Below are 24,835 nucleotides of genomic sequence, written 5' to 3'. Positions count from 1 at the left end.
TCAACTGCGCGGTTATCAGCACCCATACAAATTCCCAACCTTCACTCAGTCCAATCCGCATTGTGGGAGGAATATATGACTGTAGGTCACAGTGGTAGATCATCACCTTGACCTTCTTGGGTAATGTGTCACCCTTTAAGTTAAAGATGAAGGCACCGGTGGCAACCTGATTATCCCTTGGATGCTGGTGGACGCGCCGGACGAAATGGACACCTTGCCGCTCTAAATCGGCGTGCAGCTCATCGTCAGACTGCAAAAGAAGGTCACTGTGAAATATGATACCCTGGACCATATTTAAGCTCTTCTGGGGCGTCATGGAAACAGAAAGGTCACCTAGTTTGTCACAGGCGGGTAGTGCCCGTGACTGGGCAGAGGATGCCATTTTGATCAAGACCGACCCTAATCCCATTTTGGACAAGCCCTCCACCTCCCCAAACTTGTCCTCCAGATGCTACACAAAAAATGAGGTTTCACTGACAAGAAATATTCCCCATCAACTCTTGTACGTATGAGGTACTGGGGGCCATTTGTGGTCGTATTTCTTGGCATTAAAGTTAGATCGTAACTGCTTAGAGACTGCTGGTGTTTGACCGCCAGCATGAGATGATGTACTACGCTTCATGGCATGTCATCAGCCTTGATGCCACCCACTCCCACCAGGGGCCCTCCCCACGGGCGCCACCCAGCCGCAGCAAAGGCTACATGACAGGATGGCCATTGCTGGGAGTCCCGATGCCCCAGGGTGACGGCCATCTACTCCTTGACACACGTGGGGAGTTAATGGCGCAGGCATCAGCAGAGTGATCCCTGTGTGGTCAGGGCGCTACAACCAACAGGGTACATGGCGGCCCCACCACAATGGACTGGCTACCGTGCTGGATATGAAGTGCAAACGAGCTAAGAAGTTCATCATCGTTGACAGTGCAGAAAGAGATACTGCACAGAGGATGGAGGAAAACGCACCCAGGAGGGTGACCTTGCCGAACAGCTGGAGAATGATCCGAAGTGCAGATCCACGTCGACGAAGGATGCCAGAGGTCTCAGCGCATGATGGACACTATGCGACATGTAAGGCGTCCTTCCCCAATTGGCTCGCTCTTCGCGAAAATTTTCAGAAATGGAGGTCAAACCCTACAGGGGAACATCACATAAAGGCCGAAACGTGAGAGACTCCTTTTAGTCTCCTCTTACGATAGGCAGGAATACCTTGGGCCTATTCTAACTCCCGGACTCGCAGGGGGCGTTGGATCCGAAAATTGATTTCGCGCAGGAATAAAATGGAGACAATAAATGTACTCATAAAAGAAATAACACTCAAAAGACGAAAATGCTGTCTGCTGTGGCAAACAAACCAAAATCTGGCTCGTAAATGTCTTGTGCAGACACACCACTCTTCTGAGATTTTAGAACTTTATTTTAAACGATAATGCAAGCAATTCGAACGCTTCTAATTTTTACTTTCACAAATGTCACATCATACTCTGGCTATTTGCCACATACAATCCACAAGCCCTCGTGTTTAATGTTGAATTTAGTTGCAATTCCGCGCGCACATTTAAAAAGACCATTTTATTCGGATGCATTTACCACTGCGTATGTCACGTGTTCAACAAATGGTAATGTGAACCAGAGTCTGGGACGAAATTATCTCCAGGAAGACGATTTTGAGGTCGTTGGCACTTCGCGTAACCAAGCACTCTTGTGCCAACAACTTACAGCTACCTGCAAGCTATTTAGTGAGTGCCCCTAAAAAGCAGCTAACTGTGAAGCGGAGAGATTGTGGCGAAAGCAGCGAGCGGGACGAAAGACAGTGCAGCCAACGACTTAAATGAGAACGTACAAACCTGGTAAGGGTAGGTGTACCAGCACTCGTTTATGTCCCACAGCCATGGCTTATCCCACAGGCAGTAGATTCCATAGATAAAGGAATATGTATAGTACAGCCAGCGCCAACTAGAAAAAAAAAGAGAACTTTAGTTACTTCCACTCTTACACACAACAAACACTGAGTCTTCTATGATCAAGCACTGCGCACCGAATTCAATGTAAGATCTTCAGCAGAAAATACCAGAGATGTGAAACTAATCTAGGACTGGACATTAGACAGGGACGCAGAGAAGGGGAGGGGAAGGGGGCCACGAAGGGCCGCCAGAATTTCACGGTGGAATCTGTGGTCCAATTTAGATGCTTTGCCCACAAGAATCTTACTGTCCCGTGTACATCAACGTTGAAGTACGCTTCCAGCTGCCACGCCACTGGAATCGCACACTGTGATGCACCTGTTCATCTGTACTGCAGCAGCTCTGTGTCTGCAGGGAACCGGGAATTTGTTCTCTCTTGTGACTATTCGCCAGTATTGTTGCGCAATGGTCTTAGCGTGAGGCTACATCTGTAACTTATTTTCTGAAGTTCTTATGTACATTAAACATGGCCACATAAGATGTCGCACACCTTGTATCTTGCGAATCAGCGAGTCCAGCCAGTTATAGGCTAACTTTAGTTTTAACGAGAAGTGTTTGGTATTGCGCTTCAGCTACGACGAAGTTTTGCCATATGGAAAATCATGTATAGAATCATCAACACACATGACTGAGCTGGGAATAAATTAGCCCCTTGGATTACTAACATGACGACTGACAACGCTACACTTTTACTAATCTCAAGACCACAGAGAGAGCATTTGCTTCTTTTTGAAATCAATTACTCAACACACACAGTAAATACCGCACCACCCTCGTGATCAATCCACAACCCGTTACAATTTTTTTTCCGTTTTGCGTTTCTGGCAAAAATATAACTACAACGAAACGTGAGGTCTGTATGATAGTTCTGCTTACGTAAGTCTCGCACTATTCCCTGGATATGGTCACTTGGTCGGTAGAGTACGCTTGATATTTACCAAAGTTTTTTTAAAAAAATATTTAAATGTGATGAAAAATGCTCATAAATGAAACCTCCCGTCTGAAAAAACAAACTTTACATCAAATTTGGGCAGCGAGAATACCAAAATAATCGTAGTTAAGGATCAGGAGTCAAGTCCCAAAAGGCACCTCCACCAGGAATGCAGTCACCCTCACGAAATACTAGAAACCATCACGATAGCTAGTTGAAACCCAAGATGGAACGAGTGATAACTTTCCGCGACACGTGGAACGTGTATCAGAAAGTACAATCGGATTCACCAAGACGTGCAAGTAGAATCATTACGAGGGGCGAGAGGTTAACTGGAATTTGTTGATATATTAATAACTTATTTCCAAAAAATTACAAAATATGAAGTTATTTCAGTTTGTCTAGTATCGACTAGAACTACTAAGCACACGATGCCGAGCAAAATACACTAACATTTGGGAAAATTTTAACAGCAAAGAAAGATGGCCCGAATGATTATTATATGAGCTATTTATTGCTCACGCTTCAATTCCGTACAAGGTTAAGGCTACATTACAGGCGCACACTTTTAGGGCTTCGCAACACTTACATTTATATTAGATGCTATCAAATTCCTCTGTTTCTGAAATGATTTTCTTCTTATTGCTAAGTCTACATTTTATATCCTCTGTACTTCGACCATCGTCAGTCATTTTGCTATGCAAACAGAAAAACTCGTGTACTACTTTTAGTGGCATTTCCTGATTCCTGGAGCATCACCTGGTTTAATTTTACTATATTACACACCCTTTATTTTACTTTTGTTAATGGTCATCTCAAACACTTTTCAAGACACTACCCATTCCATTCAACTGCTCTCCCAAGTCCTTTGCCGCCTCTGACAGAATCAGAGTGTCATCGGCAAAAGCTCAACATTTTAGTTAATACTCTTTCCATACTTCTCGTTGGGTTTCCTTCAATGCTTACACAATGTACAAATTAACGTGAGGACAGATTACAACACGGTCAGTCCCTTCTCAACAACTGCTTCTCTTTCATGTCCTTCGACTCTTAACTGCAATTTGATATCTGTACAAGTTGTAGGTAACCTTCACCTCTGCTACACTCAAAATTTCGACGGGTGTACTCCAGTCGAGATTGTCGTACGGTGTGTGAAATGATATATACAAAGAGCCACATTTGAAACCTCCATCCATGGCCAAGGCGAGATTAACACACGAGCTGGCCGCACGGCGAGTCATTTTCCCAAGATACCAGTTGTTCCTCTACATCTGTTGAAAATAAACTTTTGAAACGCCCTTGTAGGAAGAGCATTTTGCAGGGGTTATTAGAGCGAGAGGAAAATTGCCAACGAAACTGCCTGGGTGCCACGGATGTTAAATTCGGAGAATGTTTTATGGGAGCTCGCGAAATAGGAAGTCAGCAGCCCTCGTGGAGTTAAAGTGACAACTCGAGGACTGTGTAGGGCGGAATTGCTGTTTTAAAGTGTAACTGAAGCCAGGATAGTAGTGATCCTGCGTGATACACAAAGTTACTTTTCAAGTACGGAAAGACCACAAGAATCTGAAGTGCGTTCCCGTGGGTGGGCGAGGAATTCTGTTTAATCTTTTTCCGGTTTTCTTGGTGAGACAAGATCGCAGGGCCAAGTACTGGATTGGTAGAGATCGAAGTTACGAACAAAAAGCTTTGCTAGAGCACCGCGACCGACAGATGTGGTTAGAAGGAACTAATATGCATTTTCACACATTGTGGAAGATAGGAGCTTCACGATGATCTTTCACATTTAATGGAAAGGCTTCAATATCAAGCCGTATTCTATCCGAAAGAACGAAGCACATAGAAGCCATGGGAGCGGCATTACAAATGTTGAAACAGACAATTAAAATAGCATATCGCAACAAAATATGAAAATAAAACAGCGTCAAAGGAGGAGCGAAGTGTTTGATCTTTGGCTGTGAGGGAGTTTTACAAGTGTTTGGTACTCAGTGAAGTGCGACTCAGAGTCAATGCAAGCGACATTCCAACAATTCTCGGGAGAAGAGTGACACACAGTATGTGAAATACCGAAAGGGTTTAACCAACCTTAACTAGGTGCGAAACTACACCGCCTTATGCTAGTTAAACCTGCATTTACATCTATATAAATACCACGCAATCCACCGTACGACGCGTGGCAGGGGGTACCCGTACCACTACCAGTCAATTTCTTTCCTGTTACATTCGCAAACACACCGAGGAATAAACTATCTATATGACTCGGTATAAGCGCTAGTTTCTCGTATCTTATCTTCGTGGTCCTTATGCGCAAGGTATGTTGGAGGCAGTAGAATCGTTCTCTAAATTTTCTCTATAGTGTTCCTCAAAAAGAACAACGTCGCCTTCCCTTCAGCGATTCCCAATTGAGTTCCCGAAGCAAGCCCGTAACACTTGCGTGTTGTTCTCACCTAACAAATTTAGCAGCCCACCTCTGAATTGCTTCGATACGTCCCTTCAATCCAACCTGGTACGGATCCCACACACATTACTACGACTTACGAATACGTCGCACTAGCGTCCTATACGCGGTCTCTTTTACAGATGAACCACACTTCCCTCAAATTTTTCCAATAAAGCGAAGTCGATCATTCGCCTTCCTACCACAGTCCTCCCATGCTCAAAAATGGCTCTGAGCACTATGGGATTTAACATCTGATGTCAACAGTCCCCAGAACTTAGAACTACTTAAACCTAACTAACCTAAGGACATAACACACATCCATGCCCGAGGCAGGATTCGAACCTGCGACCGTAGCGGTCGCGCGGTTCCAGACTGAAGCGCCTAGAACCGCTCGGCCACACTGGCCCGCCTCCCATGCTCGTTCCATTTCATATCGCTTTGCAACGTTACGCCCATATATTTAAGCGACGTGATACTGCAATGCAGGAAACTACTAATATACTGTACCCGAACATTACCGGTTTGCCTCTCCTACTCATCTGCATTAACTTCAGTACGGGTCCAAGTGGCGGGTAGTAAAAGATGGATCCTGTGATGGAGAGAGACGTGATCCAATGATGGAAACGTACCGTTCACAGGATTTTTGCTTTCGTCGTTTTATGAGGTAGCGGACGTGGGCGCGGAGCCATCTAAAGGAATTGACGTGCACCACTGAAGGGTGCCGCTTATGGTGTTGGAGAGCCCACTTATGATCTCTAATGGCCGCAGTGATATCTGGGCTCCACCAGGGAACCGTTTTCTGAAGGGGGAATCCCGAGGAAGAGGGGATGGCTTCGCTGGCTGCCAAAGAATGGCTGCCGCTATATGCTGTACAGCTGCACAGATACTGCCCTCGCCTTATGCAGTGGAAGTGGACCGATCAATGGAAGTCATTAATTGCTTCGAGTTCCTTTTCTGTTGTCACTCTCCTTGCTCAATCTCTCACAGATCTGAAGGCACAAAGTTTTTTCTGTAGATCTATACAGTTTGCCGAGCAACATTCGTCATTCGACCAAGGACAGGCTGCTGTCTGAGGTGGTTGCCACACTAAGGAATGGAATCTGTAGGAGCTCACTGGATATCACAGTGATATGGTCCATCATGTGGGCACAATCCTGTCGTTCGAAAATGGCCTGCTGACTATATTGCAGTCAATTTCCCTTTGAACAATTCATCTTCACAGTCTCCTGTCAACCACCGTCTGAGTTAGCAGATGAATCCACACGAGAAACTGGTGACTGGAATACAAATCTATGACCATTTCCCTCTGAATTAAGTCTGCAGTAGCTGGGGAGCAAAAACAAAGGTCAACGGCTGAAGATGACCCTGCAGCCGCGGAGAAGAGTGACATCTGACCAGAATTTGAAGTGTCCCCCCCCCCCCTCCTCTTCGAGGAGGGAGAGTTCCGTCAGTGTATCTGCATCCAACGGATCATGAGGTAGAAGATATAAAGAACAAACGGTGGGTTTAACTGGTATGAACTTCCACTGCAACTGCTTGTATAAGCGAGGTAAGAGGGACAGGAAAGGAATGGCATCTGTAATTGACGGAAACAGGCACTCCACTCTTAGCCCTGTCTTCAATAACATCATCCTTCCTGTAGGAGTGGTAGCCTCTTAATGCAGTTCTGGCGGCGGCTTTGAAATGAGTTTCTTTGTAGCAGGTGCATAATGGTCTCTTCTTGGTCAGGAGCTGCAATTCTTCCAAATGCGATCGGTATCCATTTAATTCCAATCCTACACAGTAATCCCTGAGGGAACCATTAATTAGTGGTGGTGGTCCTTCTTGTTCATCCTTGGTAGCAGTGATTTACCTGAGAGGTCAGAGGGGACGTTAGACGGTGCCCAGCTTTCCAGTTTTTCCATGTGGATATCAATATACTCGACAATAAAACCACCATCTTGAAAAGGAGAGCGCTCGCCGAGCGGAAGGTTTAGCTGCCACTTTCTTCGATTTTAAGACACTTTTTGTGAATCGTTCTTCCCTACTTATGGGAGGAGCTGCTTGCGTACGTAGAGAGGGCGGCTTTTAGTGGGCATTTGATGGTGTGCATCAGTATGTGGCTGAGGTTTCAAGTACCTCGTCAATGGCTTCAAAATGATTTCGTGTTTAAATGTAGCCCCCCCACCCACAAGTATACTGACAAGCGCACGTAGTCTTACTTGACTCTGTTGTCTGGGTTTATGTGGCAGCATTACACATGGCGACTGGCTTCTTAAACGCCAATGTAGAAAAAGTAGTCAACACTGGAGGTTGCATAAACTTCAAAACTTTTTAACTTCACCATCTCTTAGCTTTCAGTTCCTGAATTTTCCTTTCCTCATTATAAACTCCACACTTCCTGTTGCATACTGCGTAATCCCCAGAGCAGTTTATACACTTCACAGGAAGTGTACAAGATCAACTGATTCATGAGCTGAGACTCTACGATTTCCACACACTACCCTCCTGTTACATGCCATAGTAGTACCTCCAAATATTTTGACATCTGAAGTATCGTATTGGATTGGGAACAAACAGTCGAACTTTACGACAGATATAGCCTGCAAGAATATGTTTAGGTAGCTCCGGAGAGTTTAAAGTTCGAATAAATGCTTCAGTTTTTCTCAATGTGCCATTGACTCACCTCCTATAGTTATTTAGTTCCGTGACACCCACAATTTTCAGTTTTTCACGTAACTTCTCAGGGTCCATCTCCATTTTATACATCTGGTGGCGGCCAGTGCTCCAGAGGTTGCGTACTAGAGACTATTTTACCTCAACAGCCATTCACTTCGTCAGCTCGTAGCACACCTTGAGATTAAGATTGTTTTTTTTTTTTTATTGTAGAGGCGTGTATGGTCTGTCGGTAAACTGAAGAGCGAGCTAGCGAGTTCCCACTCTGCCTACCCTGCTACATCACAGGGCGCTTCTACAGGCTGTTTCACAACGTAGTACCGGCCATGCCGCGGCGCGCACTTGAAATCTGTGGCGACGCCGTGTACAGATACGTCCCGGCTGCTGCGTCTATTTTTAGACAAATGCGTTAAAACCATAATGAATACAAAAGACGATAGCTTCTTCGGAAAAAAAACATTATAGAGTAAATAATATTAACATAAGAACGGAAGTCAGGATTCTACTACAAACATAGAACCGAATGCCTATTCATGTTAATGTATGTTCCTCTAGTCATAAGACGAACCAGATATAGTGCAATCAATCTGTAGAATTTGAGGCTTGTTCTTACTTTGTGTGTCTATTAAAAGGTAGAAGTTTTCTTTCAAGGGCTGCATTGAAACTTGCACCACGAAGAGTGTTTAAAAAGTAACCAGAAATTTATAATTTCATGTGTTGTATTAGTTCGATTTGCACTACCTTTTTGTCACTGTCTTCGTAAACATGTCTGAAAAGTATTTGTACAATGTTATGCATACTGGGTATTTACACTGCTGTCAGCTGTCAAAAAGGTTACATAAGTTTTGGTAGCATCAACTATTATTTGTTTGTATAAAAATAGATTAGAGAATTTGTACTAAATTTTGTTATAAGAATGGAATAAAGTATCAAATTTTAAGAAATGTTAAATATTTCTTTAGGTGCGTCTCTTATGAGTAAACCAAGAGCATACAAGTGGTATAAATATTTCAAAGCAGGCCGTAAAGGACGGCGGTTTCACAAGAATGGACGAGATTAAAAATGCACAGTTAAGAGACCTCTGAACTATCCAGAGGAAACAGTTTCTAAAGTGTTTCGGGCATTGGAAAAAGCACTGGCATGAGTGCATAGCATGTAATGGGAAATATTTTGAAGAGGATAACATTGTTGTAGATGAACAAGTAAAGTTCTTACCAAAAAATAAAAATTAATATTTGAACGCACCTCGAATGTCAAGCTTTTTACATAGAAGTCCAGAATCGGTATACATGTTTGGAAAGGAATTTCAGCAGTGTTTAGAATAGCTATTGGACGCATGTTTTGAGCAATATGTCTTAGAATCATGTGAATAGTAACCGAGATAGAGTTTTAGTGACAGAATACATTCTAATGTTGCTGTTCTATAAGCACCAAAGGTTTTACGTGATTGAATCACGTTCTACTAGCGAAAAGTTAATTGATTTTACCATGAAGTTCTCAAGTTATTCCTGATTTTGTACAACTAGTGATAAAGATGTTTATTGCTTTGGACCACATTTGTATTTATCTTCGAAAACTGTTTAACACTTCTACTACCATGTAGTACATTTCTACCAAAAGAAACTTTATAGTGTATGAGCAGAGTCAGGCTAGTTTTCCTTCGCGGCGATTCCAGTAAACCATGCGTCCTATTGTGGCGAGGCTGGCGTTTGCATAAGCTGTAGCCCTTTGATTGGGGCTGGAAATATTAGCCAACAGTCCTTTTTGTGTCGCCTCCTTAACACACGCTGTAATAACGTTAGAGACGATCGAACGCTCGTTACTCCGCAAGTACCTCCCCTCCTTCGTATTCTGCACATTTTTCTTGCAATGCAGGGCGACTATCCATCACTTCCGGATATTGAAGTATATCAGTGAGTACACAAAGTCAACTGACTGACACTGGCAACTAAGATGCCACGAACAGACACGACGTATATCACTGCACGCCGATCTACACTGCTAGACAAGTAACGGGCAACAAATTTTGGGTGCCCCTGTAGGCCGGTGGCAGGGTTCTTCCGCGAAAGGGCACTTCCCCCACCAGAAGCGCTGCTCGCTCTTGAGTTTACAGACAGGCTATACCTTCCTCACTGTCCAGACAGTGAAGCCAAGGTCCTATTTCTCGGAAACACGCAATGTTCCACTACCGCACATAACGATGGTCTCTGAAGTATGCCCAGAGTTTACGGTGAAAGAGGTCCGTTCGCACTGGCTGGTCCCCGGCTTGGGAAACCCGGGGTAGACGTACCAGTACTCCTCCACTGTTGGCAGTGCTCCCTGGGAAAAACCACAGCCCTTCCTTCCCTAGTCTGTGGGACGCACTTCTTCACGCTCCTCTATTGAGGCCTGTCTGGCTTAGGCGAGCCTGCCAATAGCTGTACTACTGCTGGCATAACTCTCAGCGTCATCAAGGCACAAATACCGTTCCTCCTGGCACTAAAGGTTACTACAATAACGAGGTGTCCCCAGGAACAGGGCGATTAGGAACTTCGGAAGCCTGGCATACATAAAATTCCACGTCAATCTGGGAAGGCTTATATCGGACTTTCGATTCACACGGTTCAGCACAGGAGCGCAGAATGTGGCCGTCGCAATGGGGCTGTAACAGCATGGAAACCTGGCGGTAGCTAGACATTGTTTAAACTGGGGACACGAGACGAAATTTGACGAGACCCTAGTACTTGCCAGTCTCCCAGTATTTGGAACAGTGTTTATAAAGGAGCCAGTGAAATTAGGTTGGCCGGCAAACGATTAATAAAGACAACGGTTTTCAACTTAGTAGTACATGAAACACTGTATTATATTCCATTAAAACACAACATTCATTAGCACGTCCTGCCTGAGTGTTTGAAGATCGTCTTTGAGCGCGCCGTTCTACCAAGAGCGGCGCCACCAAACCCAGCCTTTGCGCCAGCAACAGTTATTGGCGGCGCATGTGGCATGTACGGTACGGGGGCAGGATGACGAATTGCAACTTTGGCATCAATTTTTAGCAGCAGCTGCAGCAACCGCCGCCACCTCTCTCCTGAAGAATGCGGACAGATGGATCACCAAAATATTAACTCTTTTGATTTTAGGATCCGGCAGTAAACCAGATGATACTACTAGGAAATGGTGGACTTTGTTGATCTCTAGTCCATAACTAATACACACTATGGCAACAGAAGTCATCGGATACCTCCTGATATCGTGTCGGACCTCCTTTTACCTGGCGCAGTGCAGCAACTCGACGTCGCATGGACTCCAGTCACTGGCAATCCGTTGCAGAAATACTGAGCCATGCTGCGTCTATAGCATTACATATTTGCAAAAGTGTTGCCAGTGCAGGATATCGTGCAAGAACTGACCTCTCGATCATGTTGTATAAATGTTCCATGGGATTCACGACGGGTGGTCTTTGTGGCCAAATCATTCGCTCGAATTGTCCAGAATGTTCTTGAAAACAATCGTGAATAACTGTGGTGAAACGGCGCACTGTCATCCATAAAAATTCCATCGCTGTTTGGGAACATGAAGTCCATGAATGGCTGCAAATAGTATAAAAGTAGCCGAACGTAACCATTTAGTTTAAAGTCAATGATTGGCTCAGTTGAGCCAGAGGACCCAGTCCATTCCATGTAAACACAGCCCACACCGTTATGGAGCCACCACCAGCCTGCACAGTGCCTTTGACAACTTGGGTCTATGGCTTCGTGAAGTATACGCCGTACTCAAACCCTACCAACAGCTTTTACCAACTGAAGGCGGGACTCATCCGACTGGGCCACGGCTTTCCAGTCGTCTAGAGTCCAACTGATAAGGTTACGAGTCGTGATGTTAACAAAGGCACTCTGCTGCCATGGTCCATTAACGCCAAATTTCGCCGCATTATCCTAACGGATCGTTCGTCGCAGGTCCCACATTGATTTCTGTGGTTATTTTACGCAAGTAGCTTGTCCTTTAGCAATGTCCACTCTACGCAGGTGCTGCTGCTCTCGGTCGTTCAGTGTTGGCCGTCGGCCACTGCGTTGTTGTGGTGAGAGGTAATGGCTAAAATTTGGTATTCTCGGCACACACTTGGTACTGTAGATCTAAGAATATTGAATTCCGTAACGATATCCGAAATGGAATGTCCCATGCGTCTAGCTCTAACGACCATTCTGCGTCCAGAGTGTTTATTCTCGTCGTGCGGCCATAATAATGTTGGTAACGTATTCACATGAATTACCCGAGTACACATGACAGCTCCACCAATACAATGCCCTTTTATACCTCGTGTATGCTATTCTACCGCCATTGTAGATGTGCGTACACCAAGTGTACGAGTTCATATCTTTCCTACAAACGTTTATCCACTCCAGACGAAATGTACTACGATTTTGCTATAGCTTACGATTTTGCTATAGCAGGCAGTGGAACAGTCAATTTTGCACGAATATTGCCATAATAATGAAATGTCAGGGCTAATGAAATGGAGGGAGTAACAGAGGGGTAGGGAGGAGGACGAGAAACTAATTTCTTAGCGTTACTTCGAAATTAAAAGTAGAACATGCTTCAGATGATAAGCCAAAACGCTTGTGTCCACTACCATCATGAACAGTCTATATTAGTCAATATTTCCTAGACCAAATGACATACTAGGTTGTGTGAAGTTTTTACAACGATTTTCCTCTTCCAGCAGTTTCAGGCAGCGCACAGGAGTCTGCCACAGAGAACTTTGAATAAAATCCGTTTTGTATCTCTGCTTGCCCTCCCCCGTACCTATCCTTTTACTACAGGCAATCTAGAGTCACTGCAATATCGAAGAAAGGAAGGACGATGAGGATTTAACGTCAATGACAAGGCTATTAGAGATTGAGCACATGCTCGTATTGAGAACTTGTCCTTTCAAAGAAACTATCCTGGCATTCGTGTTAAGTGATTTAGCAAAAGCACAGATAGCCTAAACCTGGGTAGAGGCCGGGGACACGAACCGCTGCCCAAACCAAGTATTCGCGTGGCCCACTGTTATCGGTCGTATTTTATAACAATCATCTAGCTATCAACGGCCGAATTCAAAAACGTTAACTAATGTCACGGCCTTCTTAACAGTATAGTTTTCCCGCTCATTAACAAACAACAATACCTATATACACAGTGATATTTTAAGCTGTGTTTAATTGTAACTTTGTAATTGACATTGGTGAATTTGGCCGTGCGCTAAGTAAATTCGGCCACTTACCTGAGGGGCAGAGGGTTAAGTAGTCGGGTTAGAGGATGTGAGCGGAGGAATGTTTTACTGTTTTGTCTTCCAGTACTGACAGCTCAAGGCCGCTGGCGACTCGCACCGATGAGTTCGCTGCGGTAACACATTCTAAGACGGAAATAGCGTGGATTCGTGAATGTGCATTAGAGAGGCGGTCATCGTCAAATGCGGTACATACTTGTGCCAAGCAATATGAAATTAAGGCCCCTGTAATAGAATGCAATCAGCAGAAGAAAAACGACATTCAAAACATTTAGTACATCTGCTACCGCGACATATTGTATAATACATTTAAATGGAAGTACAATTACTGTTGCTAATCTTCCGCTCTCACAGGCAACACAACAACACTTTGTCAGGCAGTTAGTGTCGTAACTTCGGGCTCGCTGAGGATGGCAGCAATCTGAAGCGGTGAGGTGAACTTTCACAATTAGTACTTGAAGGGCTGTCTGCCAACTCATCGTGCCCTTAACACAGCTAGTTTATTGGGGGGGGGGGGGGGGGGGGGGTCATAACATACTAATTTATGTACGTTATCAATTAATAGTAAGATCGATACATATCCGGCCAGAGGCGCCGTTCCGCAATGTGCCTGTAAGTATTGGCTCTTTGATGAGAATTGCTTTACAACAATAATGTAGCTGATCTAAATAATGTTTGTTTATACGTTCTACGGTGCAAACAGTGCAGCAGCAGTCACAGATGACACAAAACACGCAAATAAGTTCACCTTTTGTACGATAATTAGAGCCTCTATGTTAAGTTCGAGTGAAAGAGTTGCGACTATGATTCAGTGCTACATCAGTCTAATGTTTAACAGGAACACTGCTCACAGAGATGATATAATGAAGAAATCTAATTATTGTTGCAAAGTATGCGACTTTGTACTGTGCATTTACAACGTTTTGAATTTTGTCATAGACGAAGTATTATTGAAATGTGCACCCTTTTTTCACTGTAAAATGATGTTGATATGAAAAAACGGAATAAGCAGGCCAACCAGAGGAGACGAATAAATCTATGTCATAAAATCGTGCTAAGAATATAAAAAAATTGAAATATTCGGCAAACGATGAAGCGATAAGAGGCATACACTGATTTGAGCAGCGACATTTTTCTATCATCTGTAGAAAAATCTGCACCAAACTATAAATCCCCATTTAACTATTTTTATTAATTTATATTATTTGACGCTCTTAAGCCTCCAAGATGCAAGGTAGGAGTAGGCAAAATGCAACAGGGAATAACAATATTAATGTGCTAATAGTAAACTGCAGGAGCGTCTATAGAAAGCTCCCAGAACTGCTCTCATCAATAAACGGTCACAATGCCCACATAGTACTAGGGACAGAAAGTTGGCTGAAACCAGACGTAAACAATAATGAAATTCTAAACTCAGATTTGAATGTATACCGCAGAGAGAGGCTGGACAGTGAAGGGGGAGGCGTGTTTATAGCGATAAGAAGTGCAATAGTATTGAAGGAAATTGACGGAGATCCGAAATGTGAAATAATTTGGGTGAATGTCACGGTTAAAGCAGGCTCAGACAGGGTAATTGGATGTCTCTATAGGCCCCTGGCTCAGCAGCTGTTATGGCTGAGCACCTCAAGGATAATTTGGAAAATATTTCGAGTAGATTTCCCCACCATGTTATAGTTCTGGGTGGAGATTTTGATTTGTCGGATATAGACTGGGAGACTCAAACGTTCATAACGGGTGGCAGGGACAAAGAATCCAGTGCTTTATCTGAAAACTACATTGAGCAGTTAAACAGAGAACCGACACGTGGCGATAACATATGAGACCTTCTGATGACAAACAGACCCGAACTATTCGAAACATTTCAAATGGTTCGAATGGCTCTGAGCACTATGGGACTTAACATCTATGGTCATCAGTCCCCTAAAACTTAGAACTACTTAAACCTAACTAACCTAAGGACATCACACAACAACCAGTCATCACGAGCCAGAGAAAATCTCTGACCCCGCCGGGAATCGAACCCGGGAACCCGGGCGTGGGAAGCGAGAACGCTACCGCACGACCACGAGCTGCGGACTTTAAACAGTTAACGCAGAACAGGGAATCAGCGATCATAAAGCGGTTACTAAATCGATGATTTCAGCCGTAAATAGAAATATTAAAAAAGGTAGGAAGATTTTTCTGTTTAGCAAAAGTGACAAAAAGCAGATTTCAGAGTACCTGACGACTCAACACAAAAGTTCTGTTTTAAGTACAGATAGTGTTGAGGATCAGTGGACGAAGTTCAAAACCATCGTACAATATGCGTTAGATGAGTATGTGCCAAGCAAGATCGTAAGAAATGGGAAAGAGCCACCGTGGTACAACAATCGAGTTAGGAAACTGCTGCGGAAGCAAAGGGAACTTCACAACAAACATAAACATAGCCAACGTCTTGCAGACAAACAAAAATTACGCGAAGCGAAATGTAATGTGAGGAGGGCCATGCGACAGGCGTTCAATGAATTCGAAAGTAAAGTTCTATGTACTGACTTGGCAGAAAATCCTAAGAAATTTTGGTCTTATGTCAAAGCGGTAGGTGGGTCAAAACAAAATGTCCAGACACTCTGTGACCAAAATGGTACTGAAACAGAGGATGACAGACTAAAGGTAGAAATACTAAATGTCTTTTTCCAAAGCTGTTTCACAGAGGAAGACTGCACTGTAGTTCCTTCTCTAGATTGTCGCACAGATGACAAAATGGTAGATATCGAAATAGACGGCAGAGGGATAGAGAAACAATTAAAATCGCTCAAAAGAGGAAAGGTTGCTGGACCTGATGGGATACCAGTTCGATTTTATACAGAGTACGCGAAGGAACTTGCCCCCCTTCTTGCAGCGGTGTACCGTAGGTCTCTAGAAGAGCGTAGCGTTCCAAAGGATTGGAAAAGGGCACAGGTCATCCCCGTTTTCAAGAAGGGACGTCGAGCAGATGTGCAGAACTATAGACCTATATCTCTAACGTCGATCAGTTGTAGAATTTTGGAACACTTATTATGTTCGAGTATAAGGACTTTTCTGGAAACTAGAAATCTACTCTGTAGGAATTAGCATGGGTTTCGAAAAAGACGATCGTGTGAAACCCACGAGACTCAGAGGGCCATAGACACGGGTTCCCAGGCAGATGCCGTGTTTCTTGACTTCCGCAAGGCGTTCGATACAGTTCCCCACACTCGTTTAATGAACAAAATAAGAGCATATGGACTATCAGACCAATTGTGTGATTGGATTGAAGAGTTCCTAGATAACAGAACGCAGCATGTCGTTCTCAGTGGAGAGAAGTCTTTCGAAGTAAGAGTGATTTCAGGTGTGCCGCAGGGGAGTCTCATAGGACCGTTGCTATTCACAATATACATAAATGACCTTGTGGATGACATCGGAAGTTCACTGAGGCTTTTTGCGGATGATGCTGTGGTGTATCGAGAGGTTGTAACAATGGAAAATTGTACTGAAATGCAGGAGGATCTGCAGCGAATTGACGCATGGTGCAGGGAATGTCAATTGAATCTCAATGTAGACAAGTGTAATGTGCTGCGAATACATAGAAAGATAGATCCCTTATCATTTAGCTACAATATAGCAGGTCAGCAACTGGAAGCAGTTAACTCCATAAATTATCTGGGAACGCATTAGGAGTGATTTAAAATGGAATGATCATATAATGTTGATCGTCGGTAAAGCAGATGCCAGACAGATTCATTGGAAGAATCCTAAGGAAAAGCAATCCGAAAACAAAGGAAGTAGGTTACAGTACGCTTGTTCGCCCACTGCTTGAATACTGCTCAGCAGTGTGGGATCCGTACCAGATACGGTTGATAGAAGAAATAGAGAAGATCCAACGGAGCGCAGCGCGCTTCGTTTCAGGATCATTTAGTTATCGCGAATGCGTTACGGAGATGATAGATAAACCCCAGTGGAAGACTCTGCAGGAGAGACGCTCAGTAGCTCGGTACGGGCTTTTGTTGAAGTTTCGAGAACATACCTTCACCGAGGAGTCAAGCAGTATATTGGTCCCTCATACGTATATCTCGCGAAGAGACCATGGGGATAAAATCAGAGAGATTAGAGCCCACACAGAGGCATACCGGTAATCTTTCTCTCCACGAACAATACGAGACTGGAATAAAAGGGAGAACCGATAGAGGTACTCAAGGTACCCTCCGCCACACACCGTCAGGTGGCTTGCGGAGTATGGCTGTAGATGTAGAAATCATCTGCCACCACAGCCAGTAGGTTGTCTTCTCAACAGACGATTTCTACCTGAACATTACAGCAGAGAATTTCTTATGCGTTTAATCATTCTGTACTTAATATTCTAGAGAGCTTTCATACAACATACTGGAGTACTAGGGAAGTTATCAATTTACATTCTAAGTTACAATTCCCATTCAAACAGGGATACTTACAGAAACGTTTACAGCAGATAAAAAAAAGAAAACCATCAGTAAGAAGTTAATACTGAAATGATACGGGCATGAAACTAAATCCATACCGAAACAATCTGTACTTTCTTAATTGTTTAGAGCAGAAAGGAAGGGTGGTTGGTTTAACGTCCAGTCCATGAGTAGTCATTAGAGCGTGAGTACAAGCTCGGATTGCCCAAATGATAAGGATCGACCGTGCCCTTTTCAATCCAACAATTCCAGCATTCGTCTTAAGTGCTTTTCTGAAGCCAGGAAAAGATAAATCTGGATAGTCTCACTGAGGAATTGATCCTCGCTCTCCCGAATGCGAATTCCGTTAACTACCGCGTCACCTCGATACGTCAGAAATAAGGGAATGATGGTAATATCGATCCAAATTCAGAACACAGGTTTACATTCAGCCTTGTACTATTACATTTCACTTCATATAAATTGGAGTCGTTCGCAATGCGCAAGCCCACAGATATCCTCGTAGCCTGCTCATGCGGCAATTATAGGCAGTCGTGTAACACACACTGTTACAATATACTGTTGTTTTACGCGCTACAAGCTAGTAAATAAATATTGTTTAACTGACTATTAGCTGCCAGTAAGAAAATTTTTACGCTCAAGTTTAACTCTGGTTTTTATACTGTACCGTACTACTAGATAAAATGTAGCGGCGTAACTAGGGTAACTGGCGTCCAGAGCATACTTCCACTTTGTTTAATCTTCTCAGCTGGTTGACCTGTTTATTCCATTTTTTTCGTATCGACACGATTTTACAATGAAGTAGAGGATGCACATTTTAATAATACCTCGTTTATGACAAAATTCAAAACGTGCTAAATGCACAATACAAAGTCGTATCATTTGCAACAATAATGCGATTCCTTCATTATATCACTGCAAATCAAATGCAAAGCCATAACAAACAAACCAACAAAAAATACACTCTTTTACATGTCGGTTACGTTTGCTCGTTTGTTTTGGCGAGCTCAACACACTCCAATCCGAATCTCTCCACAATTTCCTTTCATTCCATCAGATTATACATATCCTGCCCCTGCCGCTCTACGGTCTTATCAGCGTTTGGTGACCACCAATCCCATCCCTACTCTTACTGCCTCCTACTTTGTTGTCCCTGTTCCCCTTTCTTCTTGTCTAAATTCATTTTTTCCCATGTCACAGAAATGCGTGCACACGAAATAGCGCCAAGTGCACGCCATATACTAGTAACGCTACTGGTAAAAGATTAAAGATTTTGATAGCACCGTTGTTTACCTCATTTCGAACTAATGCGAATTTCAATAAGATCAATGAATGACATTTCTTCTTCTGGTTTACATTCCTTTTTTCAACGAAGTGTGTGGCCAAGTTTTCAGAATGCCTATAACATTCCTGAAATAAGTATTATTTCCATGTCACCAGCACATTTTATTATTAACTGAACCGGGTAATTTTATTTTCCAGTAGTAAAGAGCTGCACACAAAATAAAGCAATAATTGCTTTGTGACCAATGTAGGCATTGTAAAACCTTAATTTTCAATGTACGGTCGTCAATGGTGCTTTATCGTTAAGTGTTTACTAATGCCAGATCTAACACTTTTAAAAATGATAAATTCATCTGTTAGCACAAATATATGGATTGAAGGCTACCATGTCAACATACAGAAACAAAATATTTGCATAAGTGAAATGTCCCACAGGGTACAGTCATAGATGCTGCACCGTTCCATTGCTATACGTGCCTCATTTCTTGTTACATCAGAACTAACAAGTGAACCACGAGGCAACATGAAATTCGTAATTTTTCATATTTGTGGTGTCTGAAGTTTAGAACTCAAATATCGTACCCTAAGCTGTAAGATGCAACTCTCAAATTCACGAGGAGACAGAGTTTGAATTTCTCCGAGCAGCTTTACACTGAGGTGACAAAAGTCGTGGGCTAGCGATATGCGTATATACGGATGGCGGTAGTGTAGCGTACACAAGGTATAAAAAGGCAGTGCATTGGCGGAGCTGTCATTTGTGCTCACGTGAATCATGTGGAAAGGTTTCCGCCGTGATTACGGCTGCACGACGGGAATTAGCAGACTCTGAACGCGGATGGTTGTTGGAGCTAGACACGTGAGACATTCCCTTTCGGATATAGTTAGGTTTGTTTTGTTAGGTTTGGTTTTAGGGCGCAATAAACTGGGGTCATATGCGCGCAAGTCAAAACTAGAGAACACGAACACAGAGACGAGGGAAACGACTGTGTGTCAGTGCCAATTGAGAGAATAGGAGACAGCTAAACAAGGCACGTGGAAAAAGGGCTAAAAAGAACATCATATAAAAATAGAGGTCCAAAACTAAAAATTAAATGGCCTTCGCCATATTGCTTCGGCGGATAAAAATTAAAACGCGGTCGACAGCCTGCGCGTCATTCGCTAAAACGGCTGATAAATCAGATGGCAAACCCAAGCTGGAACTTAAATTGGTAAAAAAAGGGCATTCCAGCAGGAAGTGGCGGACAGTTAAAATTTGGGCGCAATGTGTACAAACTAGTGGGGCAGTTACTTCGCAAGTGACAATGGCTAAACAGGCAGTGCCCAATACGCAGCCGAGTTAAAAGAATCTCCTCCTGGCGGGAGGGCCGAGAGGATGTCGTCCAAGCGGCCGGGAGAGGCTTAAGAAGCCAAAGCTTATTCCCATGAAGGGAGGACCATTGGCGATGCCAAAGGGACAACACTTCCTGATAGACGGGAACGCAGACATCATCGGAGGGAATAGAAGTACTCGCGGGCTGAGTTACGAGGACTGCAGCCTTGGCAGCAGCGTCAGCAGCCTCGTTTCCTGGCAGACCGACATGACCAGGGACCCAGAGAAACATCACACTGGCTCCACCAAGAGTGAGCAAGTGACAGTTTTCCTGGACCCGCTACACTAAGGGATGAGCAGTGTACAGCGCACAGAGACTTTGGAGGGCGCTCAGTGAGTCTACGCAGAGGACACAATTGGGAAGGCTGTGTCGCCGGATGTAATCCTCTCTTCTAACCCAGTTTACCCAATTTGCGTAAATTATTTCTGCCTTATACCTTGGACCTGTTCCTGCTGTTTTTGCCAGATTAAGTGATGTGTAATTTCATTGTTCTTATCAACAGTACTATTGGTACTTTTAAAGCACGTAATAATAGTCTGTAGGTATATTTTAATTTCATTTCTCTTACTCATGTTACCAAACGTCTTTCTATCATTAAATGTTAGCAGTATTTACGATGAACACCTAGCTGGACATAACAGGATTTAGCAGCAAATACGATGCCATAGAAAATACATGCATAATTTACTGCTTGAATGAAATACATTGCTCAAAAGAATTAGAGGAACATGAATTTGGGCGTGTACCATACTCCACTGAGCAATAATTGAGGAATGGGTATGTTACCAAATTATACCTTTATATTTCATTAATTAAGTACACAACAAAACGTAACTGCAGCCTCGATTGCCTAAAAAAAAAAAAAAAAAAAAAAAAAAAAAAAAAAAAAAAAAAAAAAAAAAAAAAAAAAAAAGAAGAAGAAGAAGAAGAAGAAGAAGAAGAAGAAGAAGAAAAGAGAGAAATGTCCGACAGGTGTCGAAAACAAAGTGGAAGCAATCATTCACATCATCCTAGGTGCTTTTCATTGGAGTACGAGAGCTTTAATAACAGGCATGCTCTCTGCAAAGGTTTGTCATTGCTGACACCTACGTAGTGCGCCCCATATAAGTCTATGGAGGTCACCCTGTGGTACCCATTCCCGCTCTTTAATGAGAGCCCACAAGAGTTCTTTGAGAGTCTGTGGTAAACCAAGACAATCACGAACATGTCTGTCAAGCATGTCCCCCATATGCATGATGGGATTTAGGTTGGGACTCCCCACCTGCTATTCCATAACTTCCACTTCGCAAGACATCCCTGCTGACGCCCGCCACATAGGCCCTGGCATTAGAAGGAATTCTGGGCCACCATCATATGAAGCAGCCAACATATGGTCCAACAGGATCTGTTCGATGTAATGCCTGGCAGTGTAAAGTGACCATGGACAACGACAAGATCCATATGGCTATCAACACTGAAGCCTTTCCACATCATTACAGAACCTTAACATTTGAGAGGTAGAGGTCTCCACACTCGAACACAGCCATCACCTTGTGTCAGAAGATATCTGGCCTTATCTGTAAATAACATGTTTCACCAATTACGAGATTGCCCATTAACATGGGAATGGCAGAACTGTAAGATGATGTGTCAAGTGGGGTACTCTAACAGGACATCTGTGTCTTTAATGTCCTTTGTCATAATCTGTTCATTAAAGTCCAACTGGACACAACAGCTTCAGGGGCCATTCTGATATCCTCTTACAGTTCTCTGGCGGTATCCGTACGCTGCTGCAATGCAGAGATGGGGTTGAAATGCGTTGGCGACCTTGCACAATACACATTGTGTAATGACCAGTCTCCCTGTGCCGTGTCCACATCCTATTGACAATATGAGAGCCATTAGTATCTGCAGCAAAACGACCAAAAGTCCACCATTTTTGGATCAAACAGAGTGCCTTTGCAATTTAAGCTGAATGTGCTTGGTTGAATACAACGTCCACAAACGCCATCTGTGCACGTCACTAAGAAACACCAGTATTCACTTCCTTCTGAGGGGGTAGCCTGACACTGTAATGCATTACTCCTTTACTTCTGAGGGGTAACCTTGCATTGTAATGTGTAACAGTCACTAGATGGCAAATAAATAATTGCTGCCTACACTGAAAGCGAAGATCTCACATCATCCAGTATGACCACAGGTATCACCTGTATCATAACAGATATAACATATCGGACATTGATACACATGTTCCTGTAATTCTCTTGAACAGTATATAGTCTATTACAAAATTCGTCTACAAATGAGCAGCAGTAAGACAGTACTGCTTTCAAGGAGTACTTGGAACAACCTTTTTTATTTACTGTATAAGGAATCTTAATATATACCATGGAACATCAAAGACTTTTATGGCTGCTTTGTTAATTCTGTGACACAGCTTAAGCAGAGGGTGATTGCCAAGTTTTCCACTACAGATGTTTTTCACGAGTTATGTTATTAAACTTCAATATGGAATAGCTGTATTCTCATACTGATATCACAATATCTAATCACAAATGAGTGTAAGTCTGGTCAGTAATGCTCAAAATTATCCCTACATATTTTTGTGCAGAGTCCCGTGTAGAGAAATGTGCCACAACACTGATTGACGGAAAAAAAGTGTTTTGGGACATATCCATATTTTCATCATTCAAATGACAATCTTACATAGGATAAATATTAACTTTGGTAAGTCTGAGAAATTTTACCTTCTGTTCAAAATATTGTACATATTCAAAATATTGCAAATGTGCATTTTCAAAACATCAAAACACTTTCTTTTATTATTTGTAGCAGACACTGTGGTCTACATTAATTTCAACTTTTTCTTCTTGCTTCCATTCTGCTCCACACTTCTTTCATCCACGGTGTTGCTCTCTTCTTTCTTCATTCCAGCTTGTACAAGTCTTGTTTTCGGAAACTTGCACAATTTTCTAACTTTCATGATGCATGTACTTGGCCGTAATTGAGTTCTCCCGTGACCTTCCTCATTTCTTTGATTCACGAGTTAGCCAATTTCAATTTTGCAAAATAATTAGTTAAATTTATTGTGAGTCTGTTGAGTTCATTCTTTGAATATGATCATAAAACCATAAATACTATATAATGAAGTGAACATAAAAGAAAGGAACAAAAAGCTTAAAAAGTGATCAAGCTAATTTCGAAGTCAGTGGGCAGATTTTTTTTTTTTGTGGGGTGGGTGGGTGTCAAGGATAAAACAACAAAGTCATCAGTCACTTCATCCAGAAGCAGAAACGTCCACCAATAACGTTTTCTGATCTAATCAGGAGACTGTTTGGAGTGAAAGGGACTAAACTTCAAAGTCATCACTCCCTTCATCCATTAAGTAGCAAACCAGGAGCGGTCATGAAAGGAAGGTGGTGAAAGGCAAATCCTGAAAAGCCTAAGTGTAACTAACACAATAAAAAAAAAAAAAGAGAAGTAAAACCCCAGAAAAAAGACAGCACACACAAGTCATTAAAACACAAGTCAACACAAGGCATTAAAACCGAAAAATGAAAAAGAATAAAGAGGCCAAAAGGTTGGAAGGGTAGAGGCCAGAATGGCCCAATGGGCAAGGGGGCCGTCAAGAAACCCCTGGGGTGGAGGGGGGGGGGGGGGGGGAGTAGGACGGAGGTACCCCACCAACCCCTCAGGTGGTCAATGAATCCAAAAAGCCCTACCTTATGGGGACGAACGGATATCACCTTCATGGGCAAAACTTAACACCAGGTCGGTCGCTTTGGTGTTGTCTCCTAGCACAAGAGGTAGCATGTCAGGAAGATCAAGACGCCACCTCAAAGCAGCCAAATTAGGGCAGTCTTTAGTAAGTGGTCCACCATGAGGCAGGCTCCGCATTGGGATGGGGACAGTGCAAGAATGAAAGTGGCTAATAGCTAATTTAATGGCCATCAATTCAGCAGTGAAGACACTGCAGTGGTTTGGCAGAGAGTGGAGTTCACTGCATTGTGCATGTGTGTATGCAAAGCCTGTTTGTCCATCGACTGTTGAGCCATCGGTGAATACCACTTCAGAACTTGGATATGTCGCAAGGTCAGCCAAGAACAGATGGTGAAAAATCGTGGGGGTCAATGGAATCTTTTGGACCAAAGGAAACTTTGTGACAAATCCAAAGTAGAGGTACAAGCCATGGGGGCAGATTCAGTATCTACCTTCGCTGTTGTGGGAGTTGGAGCTCCCTTCCAGGGAAAAGAACACAGTGAGGACGTTCAGGGAAACTAAGGATGCATATAATGTAATTCAGCAGCTGTTGTTGGCACCTGATATGTAATGGAGGGACTCCAGCCTCAACTAGTTGGCTGCTCACAGGGCTAATTCAGGAGGCTTCTGTCGCAAGCTGGACCCCACGACGACAAATGGCGTCCAGTTCCCACAATGCTGAGGATGATGCTGAACCATATGCAAGACTCCCAAAACAAAGACGAGACACAATCAGGGCTTCGTAAAGCTGCAGAAAGGTAGATCGAACTGCATCCCG

The 24,835-nt window shown here is 43.2% G+C and overlaps 1 protein-coding gene across 2 annotated transcripts in view; it reads right to left on the bottom strand.

Annotated features, from left to right (window-relative positions):
- LOC124555030 (ceramide synthase 6) overlaps positions 1-24,835 on the bottom strand; it is a 119,118-nt gene that overhangs the window by 28,451 nt on the left and 65,832 nt on the right. For both annotated transcript variants that reach the window (XM_047128788.1, XM_047128789.1), the window contains exon 4: positions 1,845-1,953. In XM_047128788.1, coding sequence (XP_046984744.1) covers positions 1,845-1,953 — 109 coding nt within the window. The remainder of the gene's footprint in view (positions 1-1,844; positions 1,954-24,835) is intronic.

The sequence above is a fragment of the Schistocerca americana genome, chromosome X (genome assembly GCF_021461395.2).
Source record: "Schistocerca americana isolate TAMUIC-IGC-003095 chromosome X, iqSchAmer2.1, whole genome shotgun sequence".
NCBI classification, from domain to species: Eukaryota; Metazoa; Arthropoda; class Insecta; order Orthoptera; family Acrididae; genus Schistocerca; species Schistocerca americana.
Note: the sequence above shows the minus strand (reverse complement) of the source record. Positions and strands in the feature narration are given on the sequence as shown.